Here is a 20,702-nt window from a genome sequence, read left to right as displayed (position 1 = left end):
GATAACCATTCCTTTCTCTCTCATTTCATAGGTTCTCTTTTATTCCATGAAATTCAGAATGACTTTCACTTTTCAGCATTAATGCCTGTCACCTCAAAAGGCTGTTTGGAAGTGAATACATAAGCAGAGGAAATTTTCCCTTTGATATTAATTTTTTTTTTAAGATTTTATTTATTTATTTGTGAGAGAGAGAATGAGAGACAGAGAGCATGAGAGGGAGGAGGGTCAGAGGGAGAAGCAGACCCCCTGCTGAGCAGGGAGCCCAATGCGGGACTCGATCCCGGGACTCCAGGATCATGACCTGAGCCGAAGGCAGTCGCTCAACCAACTGAGCCACCCAGGCACCCGATATTAATTTTTAATAAAGATTTATTTTAGTTTAGAGAGAGAGAGAAAGAGAGTGAACATGAGAGGGAGGGACAGAGGGAGAGAGAATCTCAAGCAGACTCCATGTTGAGCACAGAGCCTGACTTGGGGCTTAGTCCCACGACCCGGGGATCATGACCTGAACCAAAACCAAGAGTCGGACACTTAACTGACTGAGCTACCCAGGTGCCCCCTGCAATTCCTCTTAAGTGAATATTACGTATTTTGGATCTGTCCTTATATTGTTTATTGTCCTATAGCTTCTGTCTTATATAATTTCCTTTTCTATGTGTTTTTGGAGAATTCTTTAAGTTGGAATTTGCAAATTTATTTTCCAGCAGCGACCAACCTATTATTCAGTGCCTCTATTTGGTTTTTATTTTTGGCGTTCATATTTTGCTTTTAATTTCCAAGATCTCATTGTTTTTTTCAGAAGTTCCCCTCTTTTTTTCATTGATTGCAGTATCCTCTTTTTTTTTTAAGATTTTATTTTTAAGTAATCTCTACACCCAGTGTGGGGCTTGAACTCACAACTCTGAGATCAAGCATCACACATTCTACCATCTGAGCCAGCCAGGCACCCGATTACAGTATCCTCTTAATTTCATTTGGACTCCTGCATCTCTTCGTATGTCAAGAGTGTTTTGGTCATCTATTACTGCATAATGGTACTTCTCGCCCCAGCCCCCCGTCCCATTTAATGGCTTATAACAACAATTTATTAGTACTCACAGTTCCATGGCTAGGTGGTTCTCTCACTCATGTGGAAACATTCAGCTGGTGGCTGGGCTGGGCTGGTAGGTAAAAGAAGGTCTCTCTCACATTCTAGGGCCTTGATGCTGACTATCAGCCAGGACACCTTAGTTTTCCATGTGGTCTCTCTCTTCACTTGGTGTCTCAACTTCAGGGTGTCCCCTGAGTGACTTCTCTCCCAAGCATGATAGCTTGGATTTCCTTACAGCATGGCCACTGTATTCCAACAGAGGGAGAGAGGAAGCTGCCAGTCGTTTCCAAGATTAGGTTCACAGAAGGCATAACATTAACTTCTGCTGCATTCTATTGTCCAAAGCAAGTCTCGAGACCAACCTAAGGGGGGGTGGTGGTGGAATGGATTCCCCTCTTGAATCCCCAAGAGATGGCCACCATCTTTAGAGATCATCTCCCAGATTTTCCTCAAAGTTTGCTGCATTAAAGCCGTAGGTTTATCAGAATTGTTAGCTTGTATGGGCTCTTTCAGCAATTCAACGAATCACTGCCTCCTAAACAATAATCAGTGAGTGATGAGGAGTTCATTAGTCAAGACCAGAAACCACACAAAAAGGAGACTATAGTGAATTTTAATAAAATCACAAATTTAAAAGGGTTCTGATATTATTTTCTTCCTTCTTTTGTGAAATTATGGTGTTAGTAGGTTTTGGAAAACAAAACAAAACAAAGCAAAACGCTCTTTACCTGGCAAAATAGAATACTGGCCACTTTATATTGGTCCTTCCAAAATTACTGGCCTTTAAAATCCCGGAGCCTGGTAACAACCAGGATTCCTTCAGTCTTGCTACTCCCTGTTCTTTGCTCCCCTGCCCCCTGCCCCCCGCCATGGTTCTTGTAAGTGTCCTGGGAAAAGTCCCATTTCACTTAAGGTATTTTTTTTCTCTAGGTGAAATTGGTGTTTGTATGGCTCTGATGGAATTCCTAAAGTTTTAGTTTTGTTCTCTAAGTCATTTCTAGGGGAAAAAATCTGCTAACTGGCAGAGAGGTTTCTTCTCCAGTCTCTGAATTACTGTGTGGTTTTTACCGCTGTACCTGATACTTTTGGAGGTCTAGGGGAAAAGTCTGCCAAGGGGCATGTCTTTTTCTTCTCGAAGCTCATCTTAAGTTCTTGTAATCTTGGTAAAATTAGTGAGACCCTTCTAAATTTTCCTTTTACTACCTGCCTCACCATCCTATGCTCATGAGCTAGAAAGCATTTTTCACTCTGGTTTAAATTGTTTTATATTTGGAGTTCTACTTCAGGTATTTATTTATTTATTTTTTTAAAGAGAGGGACAGGGGAGGGGCAGAGGAAGAGGGAGAGAGAGAGAGAAAATCTTAAGCAGTCTTCACGCCCAGCATGGAGCCCAATGAGGAGCTTGATCTTATGACCCTGAGATCACGACCTGAGCCGAAACCAAGAGTTGGACGCTTAACAGATTAAGCCACCCAGATGCCCCATCCTTCAGGTATTTTAGTATGAGGTAGAGGACATCCTTATTTTGTAGTGATTGAATTTTTTTCAGCATACTTTTTTTGGGCTCATTTTGTTGGGTGTCAGAGAGTTCGTGATGGTCGTTGGTTTTCGTAAATTTCCAAAACACATTGACAAGGATTTATTGAACACCTTTTAGTACCGATGGCATAAAGGGTATATGAAAAGAATCTTTGAAGAATGAAATAAAATTCATGATGCCATTGCAAACAAATGCATCCATTTTTGTAAGGGTAGATTGAGAATGTGAGAAGTGGCTGTTCCAATACCCCTCTGCCCCTGTGTTTCCCTTTTTCTGTTTTTTCTCTCCCTTCTTATATCTGGGTCTCAAGATGTAGATGAGTGTGAGGTTTCCGGCCTGTGCAAGCAAGGAGGACGGTGTGTGAACACTTATGGAAGTTTCGAATGCTACTGTATGGATGGATACTTGCCAAAGAATGGACCCGAGCCTTTCCACCCGACCAGAGATGCCACGTCATGCACAGGTGGGTTTCTGCCAAAGAAGGGAGCTTTCTGAATGTGGGATTCTGTTCTCAGATGACTTTCTCCTGCTCTGAGCCTACGTCTGTGGGGTCTGTGTTGGGGATATGAGTGGAGATTATCTATCCTTTGTGCATCTGTACAACCTATGAATATTACAAGATAGAAGGGGCTGGCTATCTCATATTTTTTTTTAAAAAAAGCTACAATTAGTAAACTTGTGGGATTTTTAGTAGTTAATAGATATTCTCCTATTAAACCTGATTTTAGATAGTAAACATAGCTGCCCTGGTAAGGACCAGCAACAGAAAAGTGACTCTGAAAACTACAAAGCCATATATATCTGAAGGTATTTTGCAATTCAAATTTTTTACTTCGCTGGGGTAGGCTTCTCTTTAACTAGTGTGAATTAGTGAAGGTTGACTGCCAAATCCCATCAGCTTTGTGCGTGTGTAGATGCTATTCCTATGGAAGGCCAGAAGGTTGAATAGAGACAATCATTGGAAACATGCCCAGAAGTCAAAATGGAAATGAACCAGTCTATGTAAAATATCGCTCAGGTGTGTGTGGAGGGAAAGGGAATGATGGGGTAGGGGTGGAGAGAGATGATGAGTTTTGAAAATTCATATTCACATACTAATGAATTTGACGTTAATTTATTTTCAGAAATAGACTGCGGCACCCCTCCTGAGGTCCCAGATGGCTTTATCGTCGGAAATTATACTTCTAGGCTTGGCAGCCAGGTTCATTATGCTTGCAAAGAAGGATTTTTCAGTGGCTCAGAAGATACAGTTTCAAGCTGCACAGCCTTGGGCACATGGGAGTCCCCAAAATTAAATTGCCAAGGTGAGTTTTCAAAAGGTTCAGGTTCCCAGCTTCTGGCATTTTGAGATTGTTTTCATAGTTCTCTCTAAATTTCTCTTTAGGGTAGTGTAGATCCAGTAAATTCATGTTGTCCTTAATAGGAATTCAGTTGATTCTCTTGGTATTTTCAGGAATAGTTCTCATCTGCAAATCATGATTAATTCCATCTTTATTTTTCTACATTTATAAAAGTTAGGTTTCTCCTGATTGACCCACTTGGTTACTATTTTCAGAACAACAATTTAAATAGTAGTGTTGACTTTGAGTACTCTTTTCTTAGTCATGACTTTCATGGCAATGGTTTTAGTTTTTCATTACTTGTTCGTGGTCTTGGCTCTTTGATGTTATGGATATCTGCTTATATTCTTATGCACACTAATCCAGTGCTATGTGCCAAGTGCTGTTCTAAGCACTTACCTTACAGGATCCCTATGAGTATGTACTATTATTATCCCATTTTACAGATGAGAAAGGTGAGGCATGGAGAAATGAAGTAATCTGTTCAAGGTCATACAGCTAGTGATAGAGCCGAACTTGAACCCAGGAATTCTGGTTTCAGAGGTTGCATTCTTTTTTTTTTTTTTTAAGATTTTACTTAATTATTTATTTATTTGAGAGAGAGAGAGAGAAAGCTCATGTGCATGCATCGGGACGGAGTGGCAGAGGGAGAAGGAGAGAGAGAATCTCAAGCAGACTTCGTGCTGAGCTCAGAACCTGACTTGGGGCTTGATCCTAGGACCCTGTGATCATGACCTGAGCCAAAATCAAGAGTCCGATGCTCAACCAACTGAGCCCCCAGGCGCCCCTGGAATGACATAATCTTAAGGAAACCTCTACCTATTCTCACTTTACTAGGGCTTAAAAAAAAATCAGAAATGAGTTACTTTTATCACATCTTTTAGACATGTGTTAGAGTGATCATATGTTTCTGCTTTAAACAAGTCATATGGTAAGGTTATATTATTAGATTTTCTGATAATGATCTTACATACTAATATTTGGAATGGAGTCTTCTGGGTCTTTGGTTTTTTATTCTTTTTATCTGGATTATATTTGCTAAATTTTATTTAGAAATTTTACATTGATATTCAGAAGTGAGGTTGGTTTATTTTCTTTTTTCTATGCCATTTTTGTTGAGCTTGGTGTCCGTGTTATTCTAAATTTTAAAAAAAGAATGTGAAAGAATTTCTTTCTTCTTTCTCTGGACTACTCTAAATAGAATTTTTAAAGGCTTGGGAGATTTCACTTGCAAATTATCTGGATGTGGCTTTTTTGGAGAGGTAGTCCTTGGGCTATTTTAAAAAATCCTATACTTACTGGTCTAAGTTTCCTATCCTTTTTGGTGTCCATTTTGGTAATTTACATATTCCTAGAAAATCATCTATTTTATCCAGATTTTCAAACTTATTTATGGAGAGAAGTAGAAAGCACTCATATTTATAATTTTCTGTAGTTGTAGTTGTTTATAAGTGAAATATTGGAAACAATCCCAAATGTCTGTCAATAGGAGATTGGTTAAATAAATCATGGCATATACATGAAATGGAATATTATGTAGCCAATAAAAATACGTTGGAAAATAATTTTTATTGACATAGGTTAGCCTTAACAGTATATTACTGAGTTATCAACTATATGAATAACATGACATTAATTTTGAAAAAGCTCATATGCACATATATGCTTACAGAAGTTTAGAAGGTGATACATCAAAATATGTTTACCAGTGGTAACTTCCATTGGGGGGGATCCTGGATGACTTTCACATTTGATATTCTTTCTGTACTGAAAGAATTTTAAACGCATTAGACAAAGTAACAAAGCTATTTCCATTTTGGAAAAAAGGAAACAATTTTCACTGAATTTACTGCGTAGCTAGGAAATCTCAGTGATGTGCTTGGCTAAGTTAATTCTTGTGCTGTTCTGATTTGCGATTCAGGCTCTAAACACATTTTAATAGTTAATTATCATCCTGGGGGTTAAGAAATTCTAAAAGTACATTTTAGTTCTCACGTTATCTTTCAGTGGATCAATTAAAATGCAGAACTTAGATTAAAATGTGCCATAATGCATATCAAAGAGCTCCCTAAGGATTTATATAGGAAAACCCCAATAAAAGAGTTTGTGTGACTTCGAGAACCAGTAGTCATCTGGATTATTGGACTGAGAATGGAGAAAGTTAATTTAGAGGAGAGTACTTGTTACATTCCCCAAAGAACTGTTATTTGGAAGATCTTCACTTCTTTTTTCCCTCCTCTAATAACTGCTCCGTCTGCCTGCTGACACCCTCCTCCTCCTCCCCCACGTCACCACATGGCCACGTCTCAAGGCTGTGTCTGCTCCTCTGAGCACACCCCTTCGTATTTATCCTTCATCATCCTGGGGCTCCAGAAGCCGGGCCACACGCCAGCCGGCACGGTATTTTCAGCCCGGAGGTATAAAGCCACAGGAATTGGGAATTCCGCTAACAACACTAGCAAACTGTGAACTTGGATGTTGCTGAGGAGCAGGTCCTTGGAAAGGGAGCAGCTGTGTGTTACAGACCCAGCTTTGGTGTCCCATTTCACAGACTGCCCTACCAGAGAAGGTGCAGTTGGTGGATCCCGTTGTTTGCCTCCTCCCTGATTCCCGGGTCCCTGGAGGCTGTGCCGCCATGGCCAGGACCCCGTGACATGGGTCCCCATCTGAGCGGGCCTCAGAGTTTCTCCTTTGAGTTGGTTAATGAGGATGGGCCATGGTTTCTAACGTCTACTAATAGCAGAGCCTGCTTCTCTAAAGGTGGCCAGCGCTTTAAGGTTGACAAGGTTTTCTGTAAACATTGTCTCATCTGATCTTTTGAAATGCCTTCTGAGGTGGTTAATAGGTTGTTTCTCATTTCACGTATATTCTATTTACAGCGAATAGTGGGTATTATTTCCCATTAAGAACCAGAGAGAGGAGGTGACTTACCTCGTGTCACTAGTTTATGTATCAAGATGAGGACCCAAAGCACTTTCTAGAAGGCAGATTCCATGTGGAAGCAACCCTTGTGAGTGCTGGAGGTGGGAGGCACCGAGGAAAAGCTGGAGGGCCTGGGAGGACACGGTTACACGGTTACACAGCGTGGTCCGGGACCCACCCCGAAGAATATGTATTGTTGTGGAGTCAATTCTTCACCTTTTGAGGTTCTCGCAGTAGAGCTCCATCTCATCCCTGCCAAGTTGAGCATGTTTAAAAAAGTTTTGACCTAAGTTGGAACACAAATTAGGGCATTCAGGTGAGGGGCAGCGGACAAGGTTTGTTGCACTGCTGTCTCGGAATTTTCAGTCGGGCTGTGGAGAAGATTCACATCGAGAGCTGGCAGGAGAGATTGACCCGTGGTGCCTGCCGTGGGTGAGGGTGGACACAGTGGCAGCCCACATACCTTGTGTTTATCTTTTGTGTTCCGGGCAGTCATTCGAAGCAGATTTTTGGGCACCTCACCACATACCGATCTTTTAAAACATGTAGGAAAACTGCATTGATTTCCTGGCTGCATGCAACAGATCTCTTGCGTTATCCTTTTGTCGAGTAAATGCCATTAAAATATGTCACTTACAAATGGTTGGAGTCACTGGCGTGTGCAGGATGAATGATGACCCTAGTTAGAAGACTGCCGTGGGGTGGGGAAGTGGGAGCCTTAGAATCAGAAAGACTTGTGTGAGTTTTGGCTGCACCACTTGGGAGTTCTGGAACCAGCCCTAACCTTCTCTCAACTCCAGTTTCCTTCTGCAGAAGGGGATAAGATTGTTTCCATCCTGACAATTTAATGAGATAATGATAGAAAGCACGTGGTGCTGTGCTTGATGCAAAGTAGCTGCCTGATATGTATTCACCCATCATGATAAGAGGGTCATAATCTAGCGGGGAGTGTAGGTAGTGTCCCTCTAACAAAAATATAAGATCTTTGTGAAACCTCCCACCATAGAAGGGGAAGGTCTAAAATTCTCCAGCTTTCACGTTACCTCGTTTATTAGTTTTCAATCCAAGTATTCTGCTTACCAGTAGAGCATTAAAATGAAGAGTTTTAATGTTATTTTTTAGAAAAAAAAGATTCATGTGCCAAAGCGTCAACAACCATTATCACCTCTACAAATGGAAGATCCTTATAAGAGATTACACTGATAAACACTTTTTTTCTTTCCAGCTCTCATGCTTTCACCTAGCCTGTCACCCCTACAGTTTCTGAAGTCTTCAGATTCTAGCTGTATTCATAGTAGACGCTGTTTGTTGGCAATAAGTGTTGTTACGTGAAATGGAATTTTTTTCTTCTTCCAAGTGAGCTTTCTTCTGTGAATATGATCTGAAGGAAATGTATTGTTTTTCGAGGCTAAAGTTCATGGAAGACTTGAAGATACAAAATACATCAAAAAGTTATGATTACTATTTTTTTTCTACTGCCTTCAGGGCGAGTGGACTTTTTTTTTTTTTTAAAGATTTATTTATTTATTTATTTGAGACAGAATGAGAGAGAGAGAGCACATGAGAGGGGCGAGGGCGAGCAGGGAGCCCGATGCGGGACTCGATCCAGGGACTCCAGGATCATGACCTGAGCCGAAGGCAGTCGCCCAACCAACTGAGCCACCCAGGCACCCCAGGGCGAGTCGACTTTTTGGTACTAATGAGCTCATTAGCTTAGTTACCACAGTTAATAAGCTATCCTTGAGAACGTGCTTCATGGCATGGTACAACCCTCCCATCTTCCTCTGATGATCGTAATAAGATTTTTTTTTTTTTATTCTTATGTTAATCCCCATACATTACATCATTAGTTCTAGATGAAGTGTTCCATGATTCATTGTTCGTGCACAACACCCAGTGCTCCATGCAGAACGTGCCCTCCTTTTTTTTTTTTTTTTAAAGATTTTTTTTTTTTTCCAAGATTTTATTTATTTGAGAGAGAGAATGAGAGAGAGAGAGCACATGAGAGGGGGAGGGTTAGAGGGAGAAGCAGACTCCCTGCTGAGCAGGGAGCCCGATGCGGGACTCGATCCCGGGACTCCAGGATCATGACCTGAGCCGAAGGCGGTCGCTTAACCAACTGAGCCACCCAGGCGCCCCGTAATAAGATTTTCTAAATGCAAGTTGCCACATACTGAGATGCTAGATTCCAACCCCCACATTGATGATACATGGAATTCAGTGCTCAGATGATCCTGGAATGAGACTCTAACTACATGTGGCCAAATTACAAGCGTGGCATAAAGTACGTGAAACTTTGCCATAAGGTTACATTTTTCAGCCCCATTCCTTAGGCCGTATTTCTTATACACATCACAAGGATTAATGTTCGTAATAATGTTAATAACTCGCATGACTGCAGGGAATAGTCTAAAAATATGGGATGTAGGTGTATCCCATGGAGAACTTACCATTAAGGGGGGAAAAGGACATTTTTCCAAGTGAAGCAAATGAAGAAAATATAGGTGTAAGTGCTGAATTATCTGATCCAGGACATGAGTATAGCGGAGACTCTGATGTTGATCTGCCTAGACCATTTGGACCCTTACAACCTGCCCCATCCCGCTGACTTCTAGGTGATCTGTAATTCTGCTTTGATTCTAAGGCACAACAGAGACATTTCTGTTACTGTTGTGTAAATGAAAGTTGACTTTAATATGATTTTCTTCGATTTTCATACTCGTTTCTGCTCCTCTGCCAGAGCTTTCCAGCTCGTAGTTTATTTCTCTGGGAAGACTTTTCCTGAGTCAATATCAGCATGTGGAGTAGGTCTGTCATTCATTCCCCTGGCAGTTGGCAAAAGGTCTGCCTCAATTTATGGACATTATTGGTCTTTTTTTTTTTCTTTCTCAGCTTGGTATTTATTGCTCTCTAAAACAGTCCTAGATGAAGCCTTCTGTGACTATGTTATTTCTGAAATCAATCACATTATTGTGCTGATGTTTCTCAGGAGAAGTAGCCAATGGGGATGACACGGTGACACAGCCAGTTGTTGATTAGATGCCATAAATTGCCTGTGCCTTTCATCAAACAAATTTCCTTCTGGAATATTTTCTTGGGTTGAATAGTAAAGCCTGTAGTGTGGATAAACATTTTTACCTTCAAGATATGAAACAGAGTTACAGTATGAATGTGGTCCTTGAAACTCGCACAGCACATTCCCCGCCCCCCGCCTCTCCTCCCCTCCCCCCTCCCCCTCCCCCCCCTCCCCCCCGGGAGACCTGTTTTGAAGTTGATTATTTGAATAACATCACAGATAGTAGGATGGTAAGGAAAAATTCCCCGCCATGGGGGCACCTGGGTGGCTTAGATGGTTAAGCATCCGACTGTTGGTTTCCACTCAGGTTGTGCTCCCCAGGACGTGAGCTCCAGCTCCCCATTGGGCTCCATGCTCTGCGGGGAGTCTGCTTGGGGGTTCTCTCCCTCTGCCCCTCCCCCCACTTGTGTGCTTGCCCTCTTTCTCTCAAATAAATAAATAAATCTTATAAATCTTAAAAAAATCTCAGCTGTGTTCATAATTAGTTGACTGTATTGCTGATACGTATCCAAACGTTCCTTCGTGATATAATTAGCCAGAGAAATGTGTGCTTAAATGAACACCCCGAATGCATATGTAATGCAAATTTGTGCTCCTTATTTTTTTCTTTCCTTTGGTTATAAACCCTTTTAAAAGGGCTTATTTCCTTGTGATCGTGAGAACTTTGGGCATTTCGTGTAGAACCATATTTTTATTACCACCTATTGCAGCCTCCGTTGGATTGATTTTGGAGTATTTTTTAATAGTAGCCACCTGCTTCCTTGGGTACCCTTTGGTCTGAGTAGAAGTGGCCGTGGTTGCCATCTCTCTTAAGCATGATGGGAATATCTGTGACAGGGCCATGTGCCAGGCCAGACCCAGGCCAGACCCCCATGTTACGGGTTTAAACGTCAGTACTAAGAAGGCTTCAGGGTATCACACAGATGTAGGGTTAAGTCTTGTTTCCAGCAGCTATCTTGCTCTGGGAAAGCTGTGGGAGACAAGATTCAGAAGAGGGAGTTGTTAAAGAACTCTTCCATACTGATTTGAATGCTCCTTTATGTGACCTTTTCTCCTGAGGTTTTAGCTAACTTCTAAGCTCAGTCCTAATCAGGGCCTAGACTGAACCCCTTCATGGTGAGGCTCCCCAGATTTAATGGACCTGGACTTTGGGGTCATATATCCCATGGCTTGAGTACTGGCTCTATCTTTTACTAGTGGTGTGACTTTTGAACGTGACTTAAGCTCTTAGGAGCTCTTAAGCTCCATATTCGTATCTATAAACTACGTGAGAAAAAAAAGCATCTACCTTGCAAGGTTTTCTTTGATGAATAAATAAGATAGTATGTATCTAACAGACTTATGTTTAGTAGGACTTTGATGAATGCTATTATGATTAAAATGATTGAGGTTTGAACAACATTCCCAGAATTCCCTGGTACAAAAGTGATATTAATTTTTGTGTCTTTTACTCCTCTTTCATCTACTTGGTATTTGGTAGGTGTGAGTTACTTCTGTTGGATAACAAATGTAATGTATACCTGTCTTATTATTTATACTTACAATTTACTGATGCCTCTTTCCTTCCTCAGGGGCCGTTATTCATATCAAAGTTACATTTATTACATCTCGAACAATGATAAAGTAGTAGCAAGCTATCAGTGAACAATTATTTATTGAGTATTTACTATGCAAAACGTATTATTTTAAGTAGGCATTGTGGGGGTGCAGGAGATGATCAAATAAAGATTCTGTCCTTTACAAACTGGCCATATATTTGGGAAGACATAATGTATTCATAGAAAGACATTAAACCCTCAAGCATGTGATGATAAATGGTAGCTATTCCTCCCAGTATTTAATTTAGGTTCTAAGCTGAGTGTGTGCATAAAAATCAAACTTGGAACCTTGTAGAAATGTGGATGCCAAGAACCCAACTCAGTACTACTGATTCGGAAGAATTATCTCTGGGTAAGGGGAGAGGCTGTGAGCATCAGCATGGGTGTTTTTTCCAAGTTCCCTGGGCAATTCAGATGTACAGCTGCCGTTTAGAACCGTGGTTTAATCCAAGCCATGCTAGAATCCTGTCTGTCTCTCACCAAGGAACTGTCCAACTTGAGTAGCTATGATATGGGAACTCACAGAGTCATGGTTGCCCACTAGTGGGCAACTCCCTGAGTCTCTGAACCGTAGTCCCTAGAGACCAAGCTACTGATCTCTCATCAACTCCCAAATTAATATTTTTGGTATTAATTAAAAAAAAAATCTTATATTTTTACACGCCTTCCATTATTCTTGGTCACGTCTGAGGATGGAAGCCAATTTAGGTATCTTCTGTACTCTTACACCTTTAGAATCTGTGCTTCTCCCTTAATCCAGTGATCTATCACTGGGTTCTTTCTGAAACCTCTCCAGTGTGCTGTTTAGAATTCCAGCTTCAAGGTCCATAAGCCTACATAAACCTACACCCTCAATCTCTTCACTGCTGTTCCATTTCCTGCTATAACTGAACCCTGGCTTTAACTAGAAGTTATTTTAGATGTCAACAATGACTGGGCAGCCTTATGAAACATTAACCACCTATTCGGTTGGTTGCCCAGGTACACACAAATATACTCATGTCTTGCAGTGTTTGGGGCCTGTTGATAATCTCTAAAGGTTTGATGCTGGGAAAAACATGATGAGGTAGCCGTTGTGTCTGGTAAACACATATGAAAAGGGAACAAGTCCCTGTGAGCAAATATGGGACTTGCGAGGTGGGCAGGGTTGGAGGATTTATGAAATGACCACCTGGTTCTGGTCTCGTAACTGCTCATGATGTGAATCTGCACTGACCAGAAACTAACTCTTCTTTTAAAATCTCAGAGCTGAGGCGCCTGGGTAACTCAGTTGGTTAAGCGTCTGCCTTCGGCTCAGGTCATGATCTCAGGGTCCTGGGATCAAGCCCCACATTGGGCTTCCTGCTCAGTGGAGAGCCTGCTTCTCCCTCCCCCTCTGCTGCTTCCCCTGCTTGTGCTCTCTCTCTGTCAAATAAATCAATAAACATCTTAAAAAAAAAAAAAATCTCAGAGCCGGGTAGGTTGAGCTGTTGTATTGATGTTCTCATGAGAACGTCGATGACAACAGATGAAAGCCTGCTCTGGGAGGCCTCCCTCAGGGAAAGAACTCTGGGGTTCTGCAACAGACCAAGCATTCATAGTGGGATGGAGGCATGTGCAGTTCCATTAAATCCACCAGTTCTTTATCGGAAGCTCATTTAAGAGAAGCTACCTGTTTCTAAGGCCAAGAATGGTTGATGGGGAGTTGGGAACAGATCATACCATTTTCTCTATCTTGAGTTCTTTATCTCAATAAATGCACTTACATTTTATTTTTTAAAAAAGATTTATTTATTTATTTGAGAGAGGGAGAGAGAGAGAGAGCACAAGCAGGAGGGGCAGAGGGAGAGAGGGAAGGAGAAACTCAAGCAGACTCCATGCTGAGCACAGAGCCCAACACAGGGCTTGATCTCAAGACCCTGAGATCAGGACCTGAGCTGAAACCAAGAGTCAGATGCTTAACTGACTGGGCCACCCAGACACCTCACACTTATATTTTAAAAGCCTGCATGTCAAGAGTGCCTGATTTTCTTGGCTTTCTACAGACTGGGGAGAAAACTAAAAATCAGAATGAATACCAGAAGTTATATATATATTTTTCTCTGTTTTTGGGTATAACTGGGACTCTTGGCTACATTTGCAATGATTATGGCCTCCTTATTTTAGATTTATTATGTGTTCTTGAATAAAATTATATCTATGAACTCCCCGTGACCACATGAGGAATTTGACATGTTCGTTTCTTCCCTTTGCCTCATTGCTCAGGGTTTTTGAAATAATTTGGAATTTTATTTTCAAATTATTCATTTTTTTTTACAGTGTTCAACTTTTTGTTACAGAATCCTTTACTACTAGTTGTATCAAGCTCTCCAGTCACATTTAAATGATTATGGAAACTTAACCTGCACATCATGCTGATTTCATTGCTTGCTAGTGTTTCTTCTAAAACCTGTCCTCTACTTTTCTTAGGATATTTATTCTGGTTCTTCTGTGTTGTTGTTATTGGGCTGGAGTTCGTTTTGTTTTGTTTTTTTTCAGAAAAGATAAACATGAATTTTAAAAAATTGCAAAATATCTGAAGATGACTTTCTTTTACTCTTACATGAGGTAGAGTTTGGCTGAGTCTGAAATGGTAGCATCATAATCCATTTCCTTCAGATAGCTTCTGTAAATATTCTACTGTGTTCTAGTAGTCAGAGTTGCTGAGAAGAAATTTCATATCAATTTTATAATTCTTGTCTTGTCTCCCTCTGCAACTGATTTTTTCTTTTATAGAAACATAAAGTGAATGTTTAGACTGTATATACTTTCCCTATTAATTTGCTTTAAAAAGTTCAAAGTTTTTTTTTTTTTTAAGATTTTATTTGTCAGAGAGAGGGTACAAGCAGGGGAAGGGGCAGAGAGAGGGGGAGGGGCAGAGGGAGAAGGAGAAGCAGGCTCCTGCTGAGCAGAGAGCCCGACACGGGACCTGGGATCACAACCCGAGCCTAAGGCGGCCGCTTAATCGACTGAGCCACCCAGGTGCCCCAAAAAGTTCAAAGATTTTCTATCTATTTCATTTAATAATCCGTTGGGAACAAAACTGTAATTGTGTTATCATCTACTTATTAGGAGTTTGTGATCTCATGATACATAGGAAAAGGCACCTGAAAATCTTAATATTTAAAAGGACCCCAGAATGGATTATTTCATTGACCAAGGAATTCTCCATAATGTAAATCATCTTATAATTGGAATATTTTCTGTGTGTACACGTTTGTGAGTTTCACTGAAGTCAGGCATGTCTATTTTCTCTCCTTCCGAACAGTCTTCTATATCTGCAACTGGATTATTTGATGGGGTTCATGTTTTCTCTTTTCCCATATGAGGGGACTCTAGCATGACTAAATGTTTTTTCCTAAAATGTGGACTATAGGGATAGAAGTTGGGCATCATAACTAGTGCTGTGCTTCCTCCCCTTGCAGAGATCAAGTGCGGCCATCCTCCGCAGGTGCGGCATGCACTGCTGGTGGGGAATCACAGCTCCAGCCCGGGCAGTGTGGCTCACTATGTCTGTCAGGAGGGCTTTGAGAGCCCTGGAGGAAAGATCACTTCTGTTTGCACGGAGAAAGGCACTTGGAGAGAAAGTACTTTGACATGCACAGGTAAGGACTCTGTTTGGTGGGGCTTTTTTTTTTTCCTGGAAGCAAACAGCCAGCAGGAGCCTGGGACCTCCAGCCGACCCATCGCTCCCTGTGCACTGTGCCCACTGGCTCTGCCATTTACCTGAGGGGGCACCTGGCTTTAGGTGTGTCAGCTGAACCCCAGAGATTTGGAGGGTGGATTGGGAAAATAAGTTGCGTAGAAAATCTCGTGCATCCGTCTTTTGCAACTCACCTTAAATCACAGTGATTCCTGTCTCCTCTGCTTGGCTGGCTGAGAAATGTTTCTCCAGGAATCATTTTTCTCAGGGGGGCATACTGAAAAGTCCTAACTTAGCCCACGTTGGCAGCTTTTCAGAAAAAAGGTGGTGTAATGGGTAAGGAGGTTTTTAATGTTTATTTAAAATTTTTTTTTTTTTTTTAAGATCCTACCTATTTGACAGAGAGAGACACAGCGAGAGAGGGAACACAAGCAGGGGGAGTGGGAGAGGGAGAAGCAGGCTTCTCGAGCAGGGAGCCCGATGCGGGGCTCAATCCCAGGACCCTGGGATCATGACCCGAGCTGAAGGCAGACGCTTAACGACTGAGCCACCCAGGCACCCCTATTTAAAAATTTTTAACTGTGGTCAAACACACGCAGCATAAATTTACCACCTTAACCATTTTTAAGTATTAAGTATATTCACACTGTTGTGCAACCCATCTCCAGACCCTTTTCATGTTGCAAAACTGAAACTCAGTACCCATTAAACAGTAACACCCCACTTCCTGCTCCCCACAGCACCACCATTTTACTTTCTGTTTCTGTGGATCTGACTAATTTAGATACCTCATATAAGCAGAATCAGGTAGTATTTGTCCTTCCGTGACTGGGTTACTTCACCTAGCATAATGTTCTGCGGGTTCATCCATGTTGTTGCAAAGGGCGGGGTTTCCTCCTTTTTAAAGGCTGCATAACATTCTATCGTATGTATTTACCACGTTTTGTCGATCCATTCATCCACTGATGGACACTTGCGTTGCGTGCACTTTTTGGCTACTGTGAATAGTGCTGCTGTAAACATAGGCATCCAGATATCTCTTTGAGACCCTGCTTTCAATTCTTTTGGGGATATACCCCGAAATGGAGTTACTGGTGAAAAGGGCTTCTGAGACAACAGTTCAAAGTCTAGAGGGGTCATATATGGGCTGTGTGTCATCAGGAAAGGCATTATTTGCTCAGATCCTCAGTTTCTTCATCTGTAAAAGGGGGAAAGTAAAGTCTGCTTTTCCTATTTCCAAGAGTTACTGAGAGGGAATCAAATGAGATCATCTGTGGGGAAATTTTGAAAAGTTTAAAGCACCGTGTACACGTTAGGTCTTCTACTGAAATTATTGTATGCGCTTCCGCATTCTTTAGTTCACACCACTGCCTCCAAGTGACAAGGTGGGAGAAGGCAGTGACTCTATTTGTGACGGCTGGACAGGGGGTGTGACAAATGGTTGTTACACAGTGTTGAATGGCTCTGGGAATGTGTTTCTTTCTTTTTTTTTTTTTTTAAGATTTTATTTATTTATTTGACAGAGACATAGTGAGAACAGGAACACAAGCAGGGGGAGTGGGAGAGGGAGATGCAGGCTTCCCACGGAGCAGGGAGCCCGATGCGGGGCTCGATCCCAGGACCCTGGGATCATGACCTGAGCCAAAGGCAGATGCTTAACGACTGAGCCACCCAGGCACCCCGGGGAATGATGTGTTTCTAGATGTTGGCTCTAACGACAGATCTATGAAGAGTGAAATCTCAAGGGAGCTTTGGTCTGGGTCTCCGGTTTGACTTGCCGCTGAATTATTGTAGCATGTCTTGGGTTTTGCTGGTCAGAGTTTTCCATAGGGAAGTCTAGCCAGAGCAAGCAAAACATGGGGACTGCTGGTGATTATTTGTCCATAGAGCAATGGTTCCTAACCTTTTGGGGCATAGGAATTTGGTGAAATCTATCAAATTGATTTAATAGGTATCTATTTAGCATACGCTAGGGGTGAGGTACTTTGCTAGACACTACCTTCTTGGAATTCATTGGACAGCAGGGTAAACCAACTTTCCTCCAAAGAAATGCACGTACACACGTACATACAAGGTTTCACAAATTCGGGATGTTCATGGACTTCCCTGGACTAGACGAAGACTTTGGCCCTGCTGCTGGAGCCATCTGTGCCTTGCAGTTCCCACATCGGGTCATCTCCGCCATAAATGGAAGAGGATGGAGGCTAGAGACTGGAGGCCTAGAAAACGAAGAAGGGTAGACTTGGATGGGAGCCCAGAGATCTGGTTCAACCTGTTCTTAGAGAGTTCTCGTTGACTCACCCTACCTGCACGGAGAAGCAAGGGCAGTCCTGTAACTAACAGCAAGGACTCCAGAGTCCCAGTCTCATTAGGGAAATTGAGAAGAGCTAATGCCATATTGGACCATCCCTCCGTCCCCCTCCCGTTAGTGTATCTCTAATAGCACTTTAAGAATTATTTGGAGGCAGTGAGGCGTCTGTCTCACGGGATGCCGAATTAAACATTTGGGGCAATGTTCCTGGCCCTGAGATACCTGTGGAGTCCCTTGATGAGACAGCTGGGCATAGCTTCTGGACCCTCAGCCATTTGCCTCATTGCTCAGGCTGTTTTGCTTCCGTTCAGAATTCAATGGGGGTACAGGGATTAGTCCCTACAGGAAAAAACAGTGGATCCGCATGGGGCATAGTAAGCTATTAATTAGCTGATTCTTGTAGAGCACTTTGAAGAACAAACATGTTATGTAACTGCTAATTATAATTACCGTCCTCAGCCTGCCACCTTTCACACAGTCTGTGGCTCCAGCTGCAGCTGTTTCCTTGGGTTTATGCAAGCTTTGATTTAAGGAGAGAAAAGGCATTTTTCCCTGAGAGCTGCGATCTTTCTGGGAGGAGGCCTCTGTGCCGTCAATCAAGATTGGCAGCTAAATTAAATTTCCGCAGATAAAGGGGGTGATTTACATGCTGATTAATTCACGGTGCAGCGTGCGCACGGTCTTGGTGGGTAGGTAGGGGAGAGGCTTCTGGAAATGTAGTGAGAGATGCTGATTACCGTGGCTCTTGCCCAGCTGAACCCCCTTCTGCCTTCTTTTCCCTGTTTTCCACTCATTTCTGCACACCTCTCCTGTACCAACTCCCTCCCTGTATTACCTTCTTCGATGTCCACGTCTGGATTTTCCTCCCACCGTCTGCTTTTCTGCCTAACCTCTGAATGCCTTCTACCTCTGCTCGCTGTTTCCATTCTGTTTACCCCCTCTCTTTATACTTCACTGTTTAGTTCCAAATTGGTTGGAATAATTTATCTTCACTTTACCTGGATTGTTTTTAGTTGAACTTATTTTCGGAGGCCCTGTTTCTTTGGATTAGCAGCATGGATCTGTGTATGTTTTTAATGGGGTGTGAACGCTGGCAAGGTGGTGGGACTCTTTTTTTTTTTTTTCCTTAAGGCCAGTTTGGACTGGAACCTCCAGACAGCTGAGAATTAGGCAACCATTTTAAAATGTGCCTGGAAAAACCCCAGGTGGAAGCTTGATGTTTAGTGGGTTGGTTTACCTCAAGATCAAAGAGGCTGATTCATTCTTGATAAGACTGTCGCTGGCTTTCCTTCTGCTCGGGCCATTTGGCTTTTCATGTTTAGAATCTGAGTTAATAATTATAAGGTTGACGCTCACTCTTGCCACGCTCTTAGAAGGGTAACATTGCTATTGAAACACAGACTGTTTATGGGCTGGGATCCGTTCTGAGCCCCCTAACCCGATTCAGGCCTGAGTCCAAATGCCTCCAGGCGTCCTCTTAGCCTCTGCCCCTGGGTTTTGTTGCTGATCTTCCTTTTCAGCCTAGTGAGTGCTCACTTGCAGCAATAACGCAGTTCAAATGGAAAACAAAGGTCAGCTGGAATAAATGGACACATCGATATAAATAGCCCCATGGCTGGGATGTGTTTGAATATGTGTATAATGTTTGGACTGTCAAGCACGATAGTTACTGTTGGCTGTGTGCCAACTTACGTGCCCAGGGCTCTGCTAGGGGTCTGCATGCCTGGTTTCGCTTTGTCCTTAGAGAAACACTGTAAAGTAAGTATTGTTATTTTTCATTTCATAGGTGAGTAATCTGAGACTCATAGAAGTTAGGCAACTTTCACAGGGTCCTTCAGTAACTAGTAAATGGCAGAGACAGGACTTGAACTTTGGTCAGGATGCTTGGGAAGCCCACGATCTCGCTCTCTCCTACCAGTGTTTCCCAAGCTTGAGTCATTTGTATACCACCCTGATGATGTTTGCCATAACAAAAGTATTATTTTTTTAAGTAAGTTTCTTTAAAAAACCTTATATTTAAAATTTCAAATCATAATTTAAATTTATTGATCAAAGACACTTTGTGCAGTATATGTGATATTATGAGTTGGATGGACTATGTGTATTTTTTTCTAATATACGCAAAAGTCAGTACAAGCAAACATATATAAATTTATTCATGTGCTGCAAAAAGTCATCCTTAGGTGTATAATGCATTTTAGGAAAGCACTCCTCTAAGTCTTGCTACTTCTACCTATTGTATGTGACTCTAAAGACTTAAAAACAGGAAAGGAAATATAGCAGAACTCTTACAGCCAAGCATGCACTTATTCAAATAGTCACTTTGATTTCAGTGATGCCGCCATTATCAAAATGTATCTGTTTTGTAATCTGTGTTTGGAAATTGCCTTTGGAAGTAGTTTGTGAGTCATATTAGAAGATCAGTCATTTAACTTTTGAAATCAGATACTGTTTGACTAGAAATGACACTGAGCTTGACCATCTCCTTGGGTCACCTGAACTTACTCTCAATGATCTTTTACTGTTTCCAAAAATAGAGAAAAAGGATATAAAATTGGAAACCAAGAGAGTCTGCTGAATCAGTCCCTGTCCACAGTGGGACTCCTGAGAGTATGTCCACTGCCTCTGTCCCCTCCCTCCCTACTTCTCTTCCCAGCCAACAGTCAGGCACCCAGAGCCTTCAGTCCATTGTAGCTCTCTCACCAAGGTCCCTAGTGACCACCTGTCAAATTCCTGTTCTAGTTTCAATCCTCAGTCCTCTTAACCTTTCCACAACATTGAGTATTGTTGATCACCTAACCATACCTTCGTCCATCCATTCAGTCAGTCAACCAAATAAATATTTAAAAAAAAAATCTAAGGTACTCTCTTAGGTTCTGGGGGTAGAGAGATAAACCTGGTCTTTGCTATCATAGAGCTTACATTCAGGAGAGACAGACACTGAATAACCAATTACAAAATTATTTAGTTATAAATGTGGTAAGTACTACAGAGAAATGCTGGATGCTAGTAGAATACTAAAATATATACCTATATACATTTCTACACATGCATGCACCATATACAGAATCCAAAGGCAGGCAAAGGTATTCTATTACCCACTGAAGCTTTCCTTCCCCAGATCTAATGGAGAGTTCAATTGGGTGGGGGGGGGGGGGGCCTCC

General features: G+C 41.9%; 1 protein-coding gene across 4 annotated transcripts in view; it reads left to right on the top strand.

Moving 5' to 3' along the window:
• The window catches only part of SUSD1 (sushi domain containing 1), a 212,950-nt gene that overhangs the window by 22,436 nt on the left and 169,812 nt on the right, over nucleotides 1-20,702 (top strand). For all 4 annotated transcript variants that reach the window (XM_081803375.1, XM_081803373.1, XM_081803376.1 and 1 more), the window contains exons 4-6: nucleotides 2,941-3,093; nucleotides 3,755-3,934; nucleotides 15,010-15,189. In XM_081803375.1, coding sequence (XP_081659501.1) covers nucleotides 2,941-3,093; nucleotides 3,755-3,934; nucleotides 15,010-15,189 — 513 coding nt within the window. The remainder of the gene's footprint in view (nucleotides 1-2,940; nucleotides 3,094-3,754; nucleotides 3,935-15,009; nucleotides 15,190-20,702) is intronic.

This window comes from Leptonychotes weddellii, chromosome 14 (genome assembly GCF_054177405.1).
Source record: "Leptonychotes weddellii isolate Sample4059 chromosome 14, ASM5417740v2, whole genome shotgun sequence".
Lineage (NCBI taxonomy): Eukaryota > Metazoa > Chordata > Mammalia > Carnivora > Phocidae > Leptonychotes > Leptonychotes weddellii.
The sequence above is the reverse complement of the archived record's forward strand: the minus strand, read 5'-3'. Positions and strand labels throughout refer to the sequence as shown.